At 41.5% G+C, this 17,426-nt stretch overlaps 1 protein-coding gene across 1 annotated transcript in view; it reads right to left on the bottom strand.

Moving 5' to 3' along the window:
• Window positions 1-1,117: 1,117 nt before the first annotated feature.
• TIMD4 (T cell immunoglobulin and mucin domain containing 4) overlaps window positions 1,118-17,426 on the bottom strand; it is a 35,651-nt gene continuing 19,342 nt past the window's right edge. Inside the window, exons 6-9 of the mRNA XM_069484320.1 lie at window positions 5,114-5,160; window positions 3,563-3,659; window positions 2,302-2,341; window positions 1,118-1,347 (exon numbers count right to left, since the gene is read on the bottom strand). Coding sequence (XP_069340421.1) covers window positions 1,263-1,347; window positions 2,302-2,341; window positions 3,563-3,659; window positions 5,114-5,160 — 269 coding nt within the window. The 3' untranslated portion in view covers window positions 1,118-1,262. The remainder of the gene's footprint in view (window positions 1,348-2,301; window positions 2,342-3,562; window positions 3,660-5,113; window positions 5,161-17,426) is intronic.

The raw sequence follows: 17,426 nt of genomic DNA, 5'->3' as shown, positions 1-17,426 counted from the left end.
GGGTGGATCACTGTCTGTGAACTAACAGGGCAAGTGCAGGAATCTATAGGCTGGACCAGGCAAGTAATAAGACTGATTTTTTTTTCTCTCTTAAAGGAATATCAAGAGAGTAGAAATCCAAAAGATGGTTACCCCTGAGGGCTGTGTGTTTATCCTGTTAATGCTGCTATTGCTCTGAATGTTCAGGGAAGTGCTTCAGAGAAATGTCTTTCAGATCTGGTTTACTTTTCACATTTCTGCCCAATCAGAAGCCTCTCTCCCTCAAGCATGCATTTTCTATTCATTCATTCAACAACTGTTTGCTTTAATCACTCTCCCAGGGTTCCTTGTGCTAGTAGTTATTAAAGTTTTACAAGAAACCTGTTCTTAGTGAGGAGCCAATTTCCATGAATTATATTTAGAGAAACTTATTCAGATTGCCTTGCTGTCACGTGCAAACACTGCCCCTAGTTGAATGTCCCTGTCATTCATCACATTTTGCTCCCGTGGACTCTTGGCTAGTTCCAAAATTAAATTCCCCAGGCAAGAATTAAGATGTGACACTATGATCACCTCTCAAGACACTCAAATGTGAAAAGAAAATAATAGAAAATTCAGGAATTTTAGGAGTGAGTCAATTACCATGTGATTCCGTGTCACTCCCTGCATTATTAATGAAGCATAGACTCTAGGCTGCTCAGACCATACCCAGAGTGGGTCACTGAGCTCTGAAAGCTGGGCATAAAAGGAGAGATACAAACACAAGGCAATGAAGGCACCTGGGGTAGCGAAGGGACCAGAAATCGTGTCCCAGAAACAAGAAAATCTGGAGAAACATCAGGTTCTCCTTTCAGTATCTGGAGAGCTACCAGGTAAAAGAGAGATTAGACATGTTCTGTGTAAGCACAATGATTTCAGCTAGGACCAACAGGCAGATGGTATCTGGAGACAGATCTTGCTTTAAATAGTTCTTAATCTCAGGACAGCCCTGAGATTGAGTGGATTCCCTTGGGTGTGGTAATGAGTTCATCGTCACTGAAAGTGTTCAAGCACACTGTGAAAGATCACTTAGCAGTGCTACTAAAGAGAAGACGCAAGCATGGGCAGAGAAGGTGTGGTCTCTAAAGTACCTTTCATTTGCAAAACTAAAGCAAGACTGGATCCATAACATCTGTGGAACAGGTGGGGCTTTTATAGAAAACAAAACACAAAACATATTAAGACTGATTTTGACACGTCAAGTGTCATGCCCTCATCCTGTCATGCTAAGAAAAAGTAGCATGTTAGAGCGTAAAAAGGCCATCTTCATCTTCCCGTCCGTGCTGCATGTCACTGAGGACACTTTTACATTCTCCAGCATTGTCTAGCCTGGAAACAGAAAAGAGGGGCTGATGATGGGAGCCACCAAGACCAGAAAAAACAAAACAAAACCAAAAAACCCAGACGCTGCTAAGTTATAATGCAACTACCCTTGAGTTCAAAAGACTCAGAGTCCCTTTAGCCCAAGCTTCACATTTTACAGAGGGGAAAACTGAGGCTTCAAGGGAGAAAGGGCTTCTGCCAATCTATTATAATAAGGAGATTAAAAAGTTCGTTAACAAAATATAAAATTATGATCTAAATGCATTTATTTACCAAAAGATCTCCAAGTACGATCTTGGAAGGTCACCTTGTGGGGCCTCGGTTTTCCTACTTGTTAATATTTATTTGTAAATAAATATGATTGTACTGATACAATTAATTAATGAAGGCAAGGCTTTCGTTAACGGCTGACACCAAATCTTTTCATTTCTTTCCCGAAAAGCTATAGAATAAGGCAGATATCCAAAATTCCTTACTAGAGAATGTTCAAATAGTACTTTTTTAAAAACCCAAAAAATAAAAAAGCTGCTCCCATGGTCTAATTGGGCAGAGGAACAAAATCCTAGGAATAATATTCTACATGTTTTTTTCATTTTCCATACTGCCAACTCTCCTCTCAATGAACTCCAGTTTAACAATGTCCTCTTAAAGTGAGTCACCCAGAGTCAAGCAAAGAATTTCCAGCACAGAGTGACATATCACCTTCTTTCTTTTGCATGCCATACCTCTATTAATGCCACCTGCCTTTGTATGTGCATTTTGCTTGGACATACAGTGTTAATAAAGACAGAGGTTAATGTGAGCTAAATCTACATAACTTTTTCCCCTCTAATGTCACATGTTTCCAACCCTGTGCTTAATCAAAATACAAGCACAAGTCATCAAACCACTGAGTAGTAGCTAATCATTTGTAACAGCTTGTACAATCATTACAACAATCACTCATGCAAGATAAATTACCTTGAGTGTTTCTGTGAACAATTGGTTTCCATGACTTTCCCTGAAAAGACAAGGCCACGGTGTGAGCAGAGTAGCTATGGTAGATAGAACATGTAAAGTGCTGGGGGCAAGCACGGGCCAAAGGTGAGGGGTACAGCCTGGCACTGACAGGGTCAGCCATACCTTCTCCCAGGTCAAATGCTTGCTTTTTAAAGGACCCAGTCAGTGCCCATCAATTACAAAGTTGTTCCAACGTGGTGGGCAATGATGTTAAGCTGTTTCATTTTGAGTCATTTGCTTATCCAGAATTCAAGTACACGCTTGGGTTTTAAAACAATTCTTCATGAGACATACGCAGAACTTTCCAAAACTGTAACCTTTGTATGAGGGCTAACAGCGGTTAGCCCTCCAAATTCCCTCTTGCAACTTCACCTAGGGCGGGTGTTGAAATATATAAGTTTCACTAGTGTTCAAACCAGCTGAGACAGTTAGTTACTAGTCTTACCCGACGGACTGCCCTGAAACAGCTTTTGTTAATGACAGGAGAACAATTTCTCTCCATTTTGCAATGGTACCAGGCGCCATGTGCCTATACTTTGCATGAAAACTGTAAATCCTGTTTCATGGCTCCTTTCTGGAGTGTTTTAAAAATTTTTTGGGTGGCAGAGGTACAAGGTCATGGAACAGATTGAGAATTTAATAAAAACTATGGACCCTGTCCCCTGAAAAATACAGGCATGAACATATAAGCACTTTTACATACACTTTCAAGGGATTCACAGCTCCCCTGAAATCCATCTGTGGCCCCTAGCTTAAGAAAACTTGCTTTCAGGCAACACATAAGAAGACCGGGACCATTCATGGTTTTCTTCCTGGGATGGTGCTAGCCAGGAGAAGAGGCAGGCCAGCACCTTCTCAGCACTAGGGCAGTGATAATTATAGTACTTTGCACTGAAGGCAGTCATGAGGATGAAATGAATTAGGCACATTCAGGACTGGCACAGAATATGTGTCCAATAAATGAAGGTGCTCTTATTATGTTTTTTTTTTTTTTCTTTTTCCAAAATGTAAACTCTACCAGGAGGATAATACACAAAGCCATTAGCACCTTATGGAGAGTGAGTTTCCCTATGACCTCACTGACTGGGATGGGGACAGTGATAGAATTGAGCCTCTTTGGGGAGGCGGGGCAGGGGAACGAAGCAGAAACCACCCACTCTCAGATCCTCCTGGAGTCGCCAGGGTTGTGAAGGGGTCCGTCTCAGCTGGTCCCCCTCCTTACCTCGTAGGAGAAACGTCAGGAGCAGTGCCAAGAGCACAAACCCCAAGGAGGACGCAATGATTATCACCAGGTTGTTGAAGTTGGGCGTTCCCATCACCTGGGGAGACACAGGCAAGGCCATTGGCCCAGTCATTGCTCGACACCATCATGGCAGGACCACAGCCCAGCCCAACAACACCTTCCAATCAGCAACAGCTTAGCCACCTTCTGCCCAACGTGTCTCAAAATCAAAACAAAGCCAGCTTTACAAATCAGCTATTTTTCCAAAAATATCTGAAAATCTAAAACATTTTATGCATATCCCAAAATTTTCTTAAGTTTTAGACATCAGGCATAGGAGGCTGTGAGGCTCAGAGGGTCAGAAGATTCCAAATAACTGTGTGGTGAGTTGTGTTTGCCACCGTCAAATCTCTTTCCTGGCCACTGCCTAAATCCTTTGTGCTCTCCCTACCCCTGTGCAGCTCTTTTCACGGCTGACTTAGGTTTCCGGAGGAAACAAGATTAAAAAGAAAATGGAGCTCAATTTCATATTTTCTACAGTATTGGTTCTCACAGTCTAGCCAGGGAGTGCATGAGATCAAAATGATTTTCATGAGATGTTTTCGCCATTTTCGCTGTTACTCTCTTAATGAGAGGTAGAGTTTCCCATAGTTAATGTGACATGTGATGATGTCATTGTTCTCATTTATACAGAATTTGTAAAGCAGATGTGAGCATCCCTCTGTCGCCTATTAAGCCAGGCAGTAATAAGGTTGGCAAAAATGTAGAACAATGGTATTTTTTCTCGCTATTTTTTCATCTGGGAAAATAGTTGTCATAAAACATATGTTCTTTATGTTAACATGTATTGGATTTGTTATTCTTGTTTTTAAATGAATTAATAAATATTTTAAAATTTTTCAGTTTTAAGAAACTGCGTTTTAAGAGTTTAAAGGGGCCCTGACACCAAAAAGTTTGTTAAGTGGTGCTCTTTGGGCAGGCGTGGATGCATCTTGCAAGAACTGTGCCATCTCCGTTGACCGGGCTCTCCTCTCTTCCCTCCCTGATCCATTCTCCAACACACAGAATCCTGGGGGCAGTGGGGACAGTGGCCAGGGTAGGAAAACAGATTGCCTGTGAGGACAGAGATCAGGGAAGAAGAAAGAGGGAATAGGGAACCTTCCCTTTTCCTTTATAGACATTTGCACTGCCCCCAGTTTTCATTGGAGTAATAAAAATAAATGAAGGGTACCCTCAGACAGTGAGAGGAACACTTGCAGCAGGTGTTGATTCTACAGTATGTCATTAATCCTGGGCCACACAGAAGAAACACACAAGGATTTTGCGTGTTTTTTGTATATTTTTTCTTTTTGCTTTTCAAAAGCATCTGCACATACAGAAGTAATGATCAACGTTATTTCTGCCAAGAGTACAAGTCTACAGATTCTTTAGCTATTTCATAAGGGTTGTGATACATTTCCCCGCTTAGCTGCATCCTGCTCTCCCCAGCCCATCTCTGCAAACCTCTACTGTGGATTTTTTAAATCTAAGTCATATACTTCAGACACTTACAGATTCCTGTACTCCCGTTTCATTTTGTGCAGTTGTTGTCTCAGATTCTGGGAAGGGAAAAGAGAAGAAAATGGTTATATGTCCTGTGGGAGAATAAAATACCACATTCTGAAAGAAATATTTGAAAGCCTGTCCAGAATTCCAGCTCGTGTATTTAATTCCTTAATCTCATCTTTCTTTTTTTTGTCTAATTTATTTATGCATATTTGTTTCAATATGGTTTTAATGTAAAGTTCATCTGCTCTACAACATTATCCCACAGGAATGTCTCCATTTTATAGATGGGTAGAGACATCGGACCAGCAGGCAGTTGGCTATAATTTTTCTGTAGGTTGCAGCAATACATTCAGGATTTTTACACAGCCAGAAAATTTGTCAGTCCTTTGGTTAACAGAGATTTATAGGCCATGCAGTATGTTGGCTGTACATTGGACCTCATAAATTTACATCTTAGTGCAGAAAACCAAATTTAAACAAAGAATATAAATAGCTGAAAAAATAATTACAGAATAAGTAAAAAATGCTGGAAAGAAATAGTATAGAATATGGTAGGGGCATATCATGAGGATGGCTGGGTTGTTCTGGAGGGTCAAGGAAAGCTTCCTTGAGAATGGAAAGCTTAAGCTGAGACATGGAGTCATTTATTCACAACCTATAGTCGAGTTACAAGGGAACCATACCGAGACTCCGCCGAGTGCTAAGCACTGCTCTAGACCTACTAAGACTGCTGAGATGAAGATGGCACACCCCTACCCTCAAGAACTTTACGGTACATTAGGGAAGAGAGACTGGAAGATTATTTCAGCCTAACAGACCGAGGGTAGTGATGGAGCGTGCACAGGTTGCTGCGGAGGGTGGGAAGAGGGAGGGGCGTCCGGCCCAACATCCTATGTAATTCAGTGAAAGTTTTATTAGAATAAAGCTCTGCAAAGACAGAGCCCCTGTCTGCCAGTTCACCCCTGGGTCCCCAACACTGCTTGGCACATACTTGGTGCTCAATAAGTGTTTGTTGAAGGAATAACACCTGAGTTGAGTTCAGGTCATGTAAGAATGAGCCAGGCAGAGAATGGTGGCGAAGACGTTTCAGGTAGACAAGATGGCATTGGCATCAGAAAAGCTATGGGAACAAGAAACAGCAGGTGTGCAGGTCAAGGGGAGCACCTGTGAAGGTGTGAAACAAGGGGAGGGAGTGGCAGGAGGTGAGACTTATGTAGGCAAGGAACCATCACAGAGGGCCTTTGCTTCATTCTGGAAGTCTCCGCTGGATTCTGTAGGCAGTAGGAAACCACAGAAATGTTTAAGCATGATCCAGTGAGGCGGGTCAGGGAGTAGCCAAGATGAAAGTTACCTGATTCGAGTTCTGAAATTCAGAGCTAGTAAAAATGAAGAGCAACAGACTCAGAAATGCTTCGAAGGGAGGTCAACAGTATATGCATGTTGACCGTAGGGGTGAGAAAGAGAGGAGAGTCTTAGATAACCCACCAGTTCCTGCTTGAGACCCCAGGCCATTGCCTGAACTGTCCACTAAGATCGGGAACAGGGGAAGGAGAGAAGCGTAAGCATAAGCAGGAAGGACATGAGCTCACATTTAGAGTCACTGAGTTTAGGCTCCTGTGAGACACATGTGAACACTATTTCCCTAACGAACACTTGGTATCTTTGAACCTGAATCCAACTCAGGAAAAGGGTGCTGTTGGACGTACTGATTTGGGAGTCATCAGTATCCAGGGAGCAGCTAAAATCCTGCATACCTAAGAAATCCAAGGGCTGCTTGTGCAGAGAGAAGAGCAGGAACCCTGGGAAACATCGGCACTAAGAGGTGGGCAGTGGAGGTGCAGGAGAGGGGGAAGAAAAAAAAAGAAAAGAAATGATCAAAGAGATCAGGACAGGGAAAATACATCCAGGAGGGATATAAAGTCATAGGTATAATAAAATCTTGGAAATAGAACTGAGAGAGAGAAAGAGAGCGCGTGCATAAATGTAATAAACATCTAAGCTAATAATTACTGAAATTGATCATTACATTTTCTCTCATGCTTCCTTGTTACTTAAGGCAAAAGGAAAAATGTGTGAGGTTTTCTAAGGCTCTTAATTTGGTACCAGAGAGCTTCTTTGTTCATCAGGGAGAAGAACTTGTTGAATGCCTAGAGCATAAAAACCAAAGGGGAAATTCAGTGTGTTTTCATATCCTAGAACTAAGTTATTGTTGTTGTTTTTCTCTCTGCTATTATCCCCCAGAGCCAGAAATTGCAGGTAAGAATTCAAAACGGCTACCCCTGTTCTGTCAAAATCCTGTTGTGTTATAATCATTTGTGATGGATAAGCCTGAAATTGAAACCATCAAAGGGAAAAGCCAGCCCGGGTCAGTTTTGTCAGAGCTAATCTGTATTTTAAATTGGAATTGTCTAATGGGAGAGGCATTTTGCAAACACAAACCCTGCTGCGTGATACCAAAGAGCAGGTTGGTTTTTTTTTTTTTTTTTTTGTTCTTCTTCAGAAAATGCCAAAAGCCCAAATGGGAAGCACTCCGGGGGCTACAGCATTGTGTACAGAATAGCAACACCAAGCACACGTTGATGGTGACTTTTCTTCCTTGTGAAAGGTAGCTATGCTGGGGGTCAGGGAATGGGGTTAGACAAGTCAGGATTACCGGTTTCCGTGTCATCTGTGTTCCCTTGGCCCTTAAGTTCTCAAGGCACTGAGCTCTGACACAGGTACATCCAAAGGCAGGAGCCTCCCAGAACTTGCTATTAATAGTAAAGCAATTCTGCGGGAGGGGAATTGTAGTCAGTTAAACAGTAAAGCCCCTCCTCCCAAAATCATGTAACTTTACTGAGAAATAGAGTCTTTGTACATGTAATTAATTAAAATCTCGAGATGAAATCATCTTAGATTTAGGATGGGCCCTAAATCCAATGATCAATGTCCTTTTAAAGAGAGAGGAGGACAGAGAGACACACGCAGAGAAGGCCATGTGAAGACAGAGGTAGTGACGCTTCCATAAGCCAAGGAATCCCTGGGGCACCTGAATCTAGGACGAGGCAAGGAAGGATTCTCCTCTAGAACCTTCAGAAAGAGCGTGGCCCTGCCAACCTCTCGGTTTCAGACTTCTAGCTTCCAGAACTGAGAAAGAATAAAAGTCTGTTGTTGTAAGTTTATGGCACTCTTGTGTTACAGCAGCCCGAGGAATTAAATTCAAGAACATCAGCATGCAAAGGATGAGAGTGGCCTTCAATGGGGGTAACCAACCTAAGAACATGTCAGGAAATGGGTTCTGAGTACAAGCAGGAAGACTAAATCCAATGAAAGGCTCTAGCATTAAACTCAAAAGAGTGTTCATCTAATGTCCTGTTACTAACATTCCATTGAACATTTCCTCCCCACGAGCACCCTGTACTGCCAATGAAAAAGCTGAGGCCCGTTAGGGTGGAGCAATGTGATGCAGGTTGGCAGGTTGCAGTGGTAGAGCTGGGATCCGAACCTGTCTGACTGACATCAATAACTGTGCTTTTGGCCGGGCACGGTGGCTCACGCCTGTAATCCTAGCACTCTGGGAGGCCAAGGTGGGAGGATCACTCAAGGTCAGGAGTTCGAGACCAGCCTGAGCAAGAGCAAGACCCCGTCTCTACTAAAAATAGAAAGAAATTATTTGGACAACTTAAAATACATATAGAAAAAATTAGCTAGGCATGGTGGCACATGCCTGTAGTCCCAGCTACTCGGGAGGCTGAGGCAGGAGGATCACTTGAGCCCAGGAGTTTGAGGTTGCTATGAGCTAGGCTGACGCCACGGCACTCTAGCCTGGGCAACAGAGCCAGACTCTGTCTCAAAAGAAAAAAAAAAAAAAATACCTGTGCTTTTAACAACCTCACTATACCGAAGCTCAAGCACATTGCACCATGTAAACAGCATGTCCTGCCGACTGTGCAGGACAACGATTTGCATTGAATCCAGAAAAAGGATGGTCCAGAACAGAGATCTCTAAAATGGGCTCAGTGCCCACCAGGAGTGGGTTAGGCCATCCACTGGGCATGGGGAAAATGAGATCTTCTATTTACATTTATTTAAATCTCATTCTTTAAATACTTTTGAGGAGGATGTATTTCAAAAGGTATTTAACATACTGGTATGGAAGTATACGTGAACAAATCATAAACAAATGTTTTACTAAAAGGAATACATTCTTTTTTTATCAGAATACATTATTCATCTGGTCTAGAGAAGAAGAAGTCATTTGTCTCTCAAATGCAGTTTGTAGACTATGGTCAGTAGAATAATGACACCCAGAGGTGTCCACATGCTCATCTTCAGAAACTGTGAATATATTACCTTATATGGCAGAAGAAACTTTGCCATGTGACTAAGTTAAGGATCTTGAAATGGGAAGAATATTCTGGATTATCTGGTGGGCCCAATGTAAGCAAAAAGGTCCTTTTTTGCTTTTTTTTAAATTTTCTTTTCTTTTTTTTTTTTTTTTTAAGATAGGGTCTCACTCTGTCACCCGAGCTGGAATGCAGTGGCATCATCATAGCTCATTGCATCCTCAAACTTCTGGCCTCAAGCAATCCTCCTGCCTTGGCCTCCCATAGGGCTGGGATTACCACTTTGTGAGCTACCATGCTTGGCCACAAGGGTCCTTGTAACAGGAAGGCAAGATGTTCAAAGTCAGAGGATGTGTGATAAAAGAAGAAGAGATCAGAGAGAGAGAGACTTGAAGATGCGATCCTACTGGCTTTGAAGATGGAAGAAGGGGCCAAGGAAAGCCTCTAGAAGCCAGAAAAGGCAAGGAAACAAATTCTCTCCTGATATATCCGGTAGGAATACTGATTTTAGAGCGACTGACCTCCAGAACCATGAGATAATAAATCTGTGTTAAGCCAGTATGTTTGTGGAAATTTATTATCGCAGCAACAAGAAACTAATACAGAGACACCAGTCACTCACTAAGATCTTTCCAAAAAATGGTGGTTCTGGGGCTAGGCACAAGACATGAAAGGAAGATTGACTTTTCCTTTAAAATTTTTTATATGCTTGGTACTTTTTCCATGTATGTGTATTATGTATTTTAAAATAAATTAATTAAGATGTAATAACAACAAAAAATCTGAACATTAATTCCACTTTTCCCAGGCCCACGCATTCTGATTGATATTAGATTTTCCTGCAGGATGAGAATGTATTTATATGAGAAATGTAAAAATGTGGATCCCTTGGTAGCTATAATTCTCACTGTAAATTAGCTTTCTGGCTTATATTTTGTACTCTTGAGTTTTTGGTAGGCCTGGGTACTCTGGCAAAATGGAATCCCTGTGACGTTTAACCCCAGACCTTAGAGCACCGCCAAATGCTTGCCTCTCAGCCTGTGTCACTCTGGCATACTGGGACTCTCTCCCCCATCACTAAGTACCTATTCCAGCCTTCCCAGCTGTGTGACCTTCGGCAAGTTACTTGCCTTCTCTGAGCCACAATTTCTTCATCTGAAAATGCTGATATTTTCACCAACTGATCTCCTATGGCCTTTTTCACCTTTATAATTCTGGATGCCTTTTTACTGAGAATTGAATAACCCGAGAAAATTATCATTACATAGTATTCTTTTAAAAGGGTAAAAACTTAGTATCAGGAATGAGTGTTTAAATACTTAAAAATATATACAGAAATACACGCATACATCTAGCTCCCCAAAGAGAACTAAAAAGAAATTCTAAGACTAAATACATCTGACTTTGAGTGAAAATATTATAGACTATCAGATTATTTCTCTCATTAGTACTTTTGTATCATTTCTAAATTTTCCCAAATGGGAAATTTTTAACTGTAAAATATTATTTGTGTCTTGCATTAATCATTGGAAACCCCCCGAGATGCCTGAATCAAGAGCAAACTCTTGGGGTGTGTGTTTTTTCCCTGAAGCAATGCCACAGTGATCTTCTATACGAAACACTAAAGTTAGTTGTTAGAAACCCAGTAACCTACAGCCAAAAAAGCGATGGATGGTGCTGTAAGAAAGGACACTCCTTGGATCCAAAAGTACTGACATGGAAAGATATCTGTATATTGGTTGTTTTTATAGATCAAAAAATATTTTTAATAATGAGTGCATAGAAAAAGCTGACAAAATCCTAGTATGGTGTATATACTGTTTAATTATATTATGTCCGTGCAATGTCCTGTTTTTAACAAGGTACTTTAGTTATATAAGATATGACCATTGGCGGACGCTGGAGGAATGTACAGAAGACCTCTCTGTACTACTTCTGCAAGTTCTTGTGTGTCTAAAATTATTTTAAAATAACGTTTTTCTAAAAATTGTTTAAATATCAGCCATTTTATATTGTTCAATCTAACATAGGCATGATATATAGTAACTTTGCAGTAAAGATTTATTGAACAAAATTATTGAATGAATTTTAAAGTGAATTTAAAAGAACATGGAATGATTTTGGGAAAAAAAATTTTAATTTTGTAAAAAATAATAATATATGTTATTTTGGTATTAGGCAAATAAAAAGGATGTAAGAGGATATAGCCAAAACTGTTACAGTAATTATCTCTTCCTCTTGTTCATGTGTGGGAGTGGTGTTTGGGATACCAAAAAATTTTTACTGTACAATGTTTTAACTTTTTTTTTGCAAGTGTATGTATTTATTCTATAACCTAAAAAATAAAGTTTAAATGTTAAAACTATAGCATAAAAACACCACCTTTACCTGCAAAGGACTTAAAATCTAGTAGGGTAGGAGGCAATGTTTAGTGCATGTTCTGGAAGAGCCCTATGGAAATAGCTTTACATCTGCCCTTTCTAAGGAACCTTTCTGGCATCTGGATGGATCAAGGGTTTGCAAACCACAGCCTGAGGGCCACATCCAGTCCACTGTCTTGTTTTTGTACAGCCTGGGAGGTGAGATTAGGTTTTACAATTTTAAATCGTTGGGAAAAACTCAAAAGAAGAATAATTCATAACACATGAAAACTATATGAAATTCAAACTTGTTCTCTCACTCAACTAAAACTATGTGCTATGTGCAGTTCTGAAATGGCATTCAAATTTTAGACTCTAAGATCTTTCGAGGATCCATTTTTAATATCATCCCCATTCCCATCCTATTAGTAGAAATTTGCTTTAAAATTACTAGACACTTTCTCTTAGAATCGATTTATTGAATACTTAACCATGTGCCTGGCACAGTGATGAACACGTCATATAAATTATCACATTTAATGATCATAAAACCCATTTTACAGACCTGTAAAGTGACGCTGAAAGAAGTTAAACTGATTGCCCAAGGTGACACAAACTATAAAAGGAAATTTCAACCCACCTCTGAATGACTCAAAAAAAAATCACAATTGTAACCACTCTGACAGAAAAGGAAGAAAGCATATTAAAATCCTGTTTGAAAACATAAGCTCTCTAACGAGAGGGCTTCTGGCCAGAAATCAACTGGGAATGAAAGCGCTCTATCTTCTCAGTGGGTACATTTTAAAACAAATATTACATGTGTTAACTCATCATTGAATTCTTAGACACTGAGACTCATCTGTCTCTACTTTTAAAACAAAACTAGTTCTGAAATAAGTCAATTCAACGATACGATCTTAAGGCAATCCTAGAATTTTAAAAGTGACAACTGCAAGCCTTCGGGGAACAGTTTTCTTCCCTTTCGTGGGAAGCCTCTGGCTTATGCTGCCCCCTCTGGATCACTAGTGGTATGACCTCAAAAAAATCCAAAAGGGAGCCAAAGGATCTAAAAATCACAATGTGAGTAGAGTTGGAATGGAGTTGAAATTATCTCCTCCAATTCCTTTTTTCCTTTTTTTTTTTTTTTTGGTCAAGATATAAACTGAAGTCTAGAGAGAAAAGTTCATCTGCTCAAGGTTTCACAGTAAATAATACAGGAAGTAACTATACATATTTGCTGACCTCTGCTCAAAGATGCATATTTTCTGACCTTGCTTGGCAACATTAACACAGATATAGAATTTCAAAACTCCTTTTGAAAGTGGAAACACACATTTATTGAATTCACATACTTCCTTTAAATTCTGGAGGCCTCTACATGTGTTTAACACGCGGAATGATCAGAAAGAGCACTATACACCTAAATGAATAAACAAACAGAGCCTTACATACGTGAGTCAGGTGTTCCTTACGTCCACGGGCAAACTGGGTGGGGTCCATTGTCTTCATTTTGAAAGGGAACAAAAAGTAAGTTGTGTTGGCACCCAATGTGATTCATAAAGAGCAATAAATGGTGAGATCACATTGCACACAGATGAGGTGGACAAAGGAAACCAGAGACTCTAGAACACCATTATTAAAGAGGCACCCCAGTTCAGAACTTTGCTTCAACCTTCCACTGCTCCTGAGACACCCCAGCAACAAAATCTCACCCTTTTTGTGAGAGCCCAGAGTCACCCTCTCAGGCTCCAACCCTGAGGGTCTTGATAAGCACAGATAAGACCTCATTCCTTTCCCATTTTTTTTTTTTTTTTTTTTTTTGAGACTGGGTTTTGTTCTGTCACCCAGGCTGGAATGCAGTGGCATCATCCTAGCTCACAGCAACCTCAAACTCCTGGGCTCCAGCGATCCTCCTGCCTCAGCCTCCTGAGTAGCTGGGACTACAGGTACTCACCACCATGCCTGGCTAATTTTTCTATTTTTTGTAGAGACGCGTTCTCGCTATGTTGCTCAGACTGGTCTAAAACTCCAGCCTCAAGTGATCCTCCTGCCTCAGCCTCCCAGAGTGCTAGGAATTACAGGCGTGAGCCACGGCACCAGCAAGACCTCATTTCTAATTCTTCCCCTTGGACTCCTTTCCGAAGGGCAATGTCTAGGACTCTGCTCTGTCCATACAAGTTGATCAATAAATCTTGACTGAGGGAGGTGGGAAGGTTTGCATTTCACCAATAACCCTCAATTATTGATAACAATAATAATAAATGGCTACCATATGCTGAGCCCTCACAACCAGCCAAGCGCAATGCGAAGTACTTCCCATGTATGAGCTCAGTTAATCCTTAGAAAATGCCCTATGGGAGGCACGATTATTGTCCTCATCTCACAGCGGGAAATCTGTGGCCTGGGAAAGTCAAGTTACTTTCTCAAGTCACATGGTGGGAAGGGACAAAACAAATCTCAGAGCCAGGGTTTTCTACTTGCAGAGCCCAAGCTCTTATCTTCTGGGCAATATGGACTTCGGAAAATGTGGCAAGAGCTCACGTATACTTGCTCTAAAAAGATCAGTGCTGGAGAGTGAATATGTTGGGAAAGGATCCACTTAGAATGGAACCCCAGTCCTCGGCTGCCTGGGTGTGTACAGTTTCTAGAAAAGAAATCCTATATTGTCAGTCATGATGATTATTATGAGCACAATGTGAGCGCCTGAAAGTGCTTTGTGTACTTCCACATGGTACCTCATTTGAGTTTCAAAATGATTGCATGAGCTAAGTAAACTTGGGTAGAATTATTGAAAGAAGAGGAAAAGGAAGCTCTGAGAGGCTTATTCCTTGTGCAAGGCTGCAAAGCTAATAATGATGCTAGTACACGGTAGGACAGTGACATCTGATCCCAGTTCTTTTCCCCTCTACTCTTCTGCTGAACACCAGGGGTTCACAGTCCTCAAGTGCAGGTGGTAGATTCTTGCCAAAGGGCATTTGTAACCTTTACTTGTTGACTTGTTCACAATGGAGGGAACAGAAACCTCACCAAAGAACTCGCTGAGGTTTACACATGTATTCTACCCCTTATGAAGTCAGAGACCTCTCCAGTGCCTGGAAACTCGCTCCCCCACCCCCCAGCTCAGTATCAGAGGGACATGGTGGCCTGCAGAGTGGCCACCTAGCTCAGTTTGCTAGCCATCAACGAGGACCTGTCTTAGGTCTGGCTCTGTGTTCTATTTCAACAACTCACACTTTCCTTCTTTTTCATTCTTTGTTTGCCTTAGCATGGACCTCCCTTAAAGTTTGGCAATTCTCTCTGATCTCACTTGGTCGACCTTTCCGAAGGTGAGCTGTTAGATGCTGGAATTACATGGATTCAGTTCCAACTGTATTAATAAAAAAAAAAATCATTTGTACAGTTGATAGACTAGAATGCTATTGTGAGAAAAATCATAAGAATCCACTTTTTGTCCTATTCCTTTATCCCCCAGACGGTTGGCCTACCTACTGATTCAAGCCTGTGAACAGCACTGGCCATGAGAGACAAAACCAATCTGCTAATGCCTTGCGAAAGATGTTGACTTTGCAATCAACTGCATCCAATTTCTTTCTTTCTAACAATGGCGTTTAGGAGTAAAAATGAGCTTTGCTTCACTCCCCTGCCTGCCTCTGTTGCTTCTGCTGAGCTTGTACTGAGAATGGCAATTCCTCCTACAACGTTTTTATGTCCTTGATCGGTTAAGGACTCAGAAAATTGTCACGTTCTGACAGGGCTCAATTTTATCTTTGCTTTAATAAAAGAATGCAGGGTATGGGAATGAGCTCTAATTTGGGAGTCAGAAGAGAGTTCTATCTAGGGACCAGTGCTCACTCCTCTTTGAATTTTTTAAATACCTCCATGCCTCAGTTTCCTTCCTTGTAAAATAAAGAGAGTGTGCTATGCCAACAATTCCTAATTTCTTTCTTGGGATCAGAACTGGGCTGGCTTCAAAATGATCTCCTGAAGAAGCTTAAACAAATAATTTGGGGGGCCACCCCTAGAGGTTCTAATTTTGCAGGTCTTAGCTACAGTAGCGTGATCTCTGTCTTTATAAGCTCCCTGTGACTCCAGCCCATGGCCAGGTCAGGTATTCATGGATTAGATCATCTCTAAATTCAAGGTCGTGGTTTCCCAGTCAACTACTACCTCCTGGGAGCTCCACGTGAGATCTGATTGTTTTTATTCCTTTATTTATTCTTTTCTCACCTCCTCCTCCCTTATCTCCATTTCCAGACTAAACCCTCCTCCCCCATGTTTGACTCATCCCCCTCTCCAATGCCAGGACACACCTTGCTCCATTCACCACCCCCATCTCTCTCTGCCCTGCCACCCCTCTAAATACCCTTGAACTTGAAAGAACATCTAATGTTCATTCTCTGGCGAGTGCTCATCTTTGGACTTTGTGGAATCCCTCCCCTCCAGAGCCCACACTGTCCACTTCATGGGGACCCTGCCGCAGCTGACAGCCACCTTTCTAAATGCCTCATCCTAGAATTTCCCAATATTTAACTACACCCTCCCTGGCCTTTGTCAGCCTGGCTTCCTCCGCCCCTGCACTCCCACGGATCCCATCCCACTTTTGCTGTCTCCCTCTCTAGCCCCTTAGCTGGCTCCTCTTCTCCCACCACAATATCCCCCAGTGTAATTATTCCTTCCAGGGGAGGGGGTCTCCCTTTGTACCTCTCCACTGTCCCTTCCTCTCACACAATACCTTTGGGTGATCCTACAGGAGCTTCAGCTATCCCTCCTTTGCCAAGGAGGTAAGGTAATAAGGTGTTTAAGAGCTCAGGTTCAACACCAAATTCAGGCAAATTTTTTAACTTCTCCAAATCTCAGTTTCTTTGCCTTTATGATGGACATAATAATAGAAACCTCCTCATAGATGCAGACAAAGCCTCACAATGAGATGATGCATCGAAAGCATTGAACCAAGCCTTGGCAAATAATAAGTGCTCAATAAGCATCACTCATGAGCAATGACTTCCAAATGTATATCTTCAGTTTGAACTACCCCTTGTAAGAGAACATACACGAAAGCATTAGTATACTGGCAAGTCTTTTTTTAGCACTTATAATGTGAATCATCATAGTAATTATTTTGATCAGAGATAGGTGCCAATTATCAAAGACACCCTCCCAGGCGTCCATGAGTCAGCCCAGACCCACACTTCCAGCTGCCTGTTAGACATTTCTCAGAGGCATTTCAAACTCAAGATTCCCAGACAAGTTTTACTCTTCCCCCTGGGCTTCCCTTACCAGTTAACTCATCCCATTGACCCATTCTTCCTGGTGTGGAGAATCAGTCGTCCTTTGTTCTTTGGCCACCAAGTCCTCTGAATTCTAATTCCTAAATGGCTGTGACTCTGTCCCCTCTCTCTGGTTGCTGCTGCCATCATTCTACCCTAGACACTCATCTCTTACCTGGGGTATTTCAGGAGCCTACAGGCTTGCTCCCCGCTAATGCATCGTCCACACTCTTGCCAGAGCAATTTTTCCTGAAGCAGAACCAAAAGTGTCATTTCCTACTCAAAAAACATGAACGGTTCCTCATGACTCTGGAATAAAATCTAAATTCTTTAGCCCATCACTCAAGTCCCTTAAAATCCTAGA

This window comes from Eulemur rufifrons, chromosome 10, assembly GCF_041146395.1.
Source record: "Eulemur rufifrons isolate Redbay chromosome 10, OSU_ERuf_1, whole genome shotgun sequence".
Classification (NCBI taxonomy): domain Eukaryota; kingdom Metazoa; phylum Chordata; class Mammalia; order Primates; family Lemuridae; genus Eulemur; species Eulemur rufifrons.
Note: the sequence above shows the minus strand (reverse complement) of the source record. Positions and strands in the feature narration are given on the sequence as shown.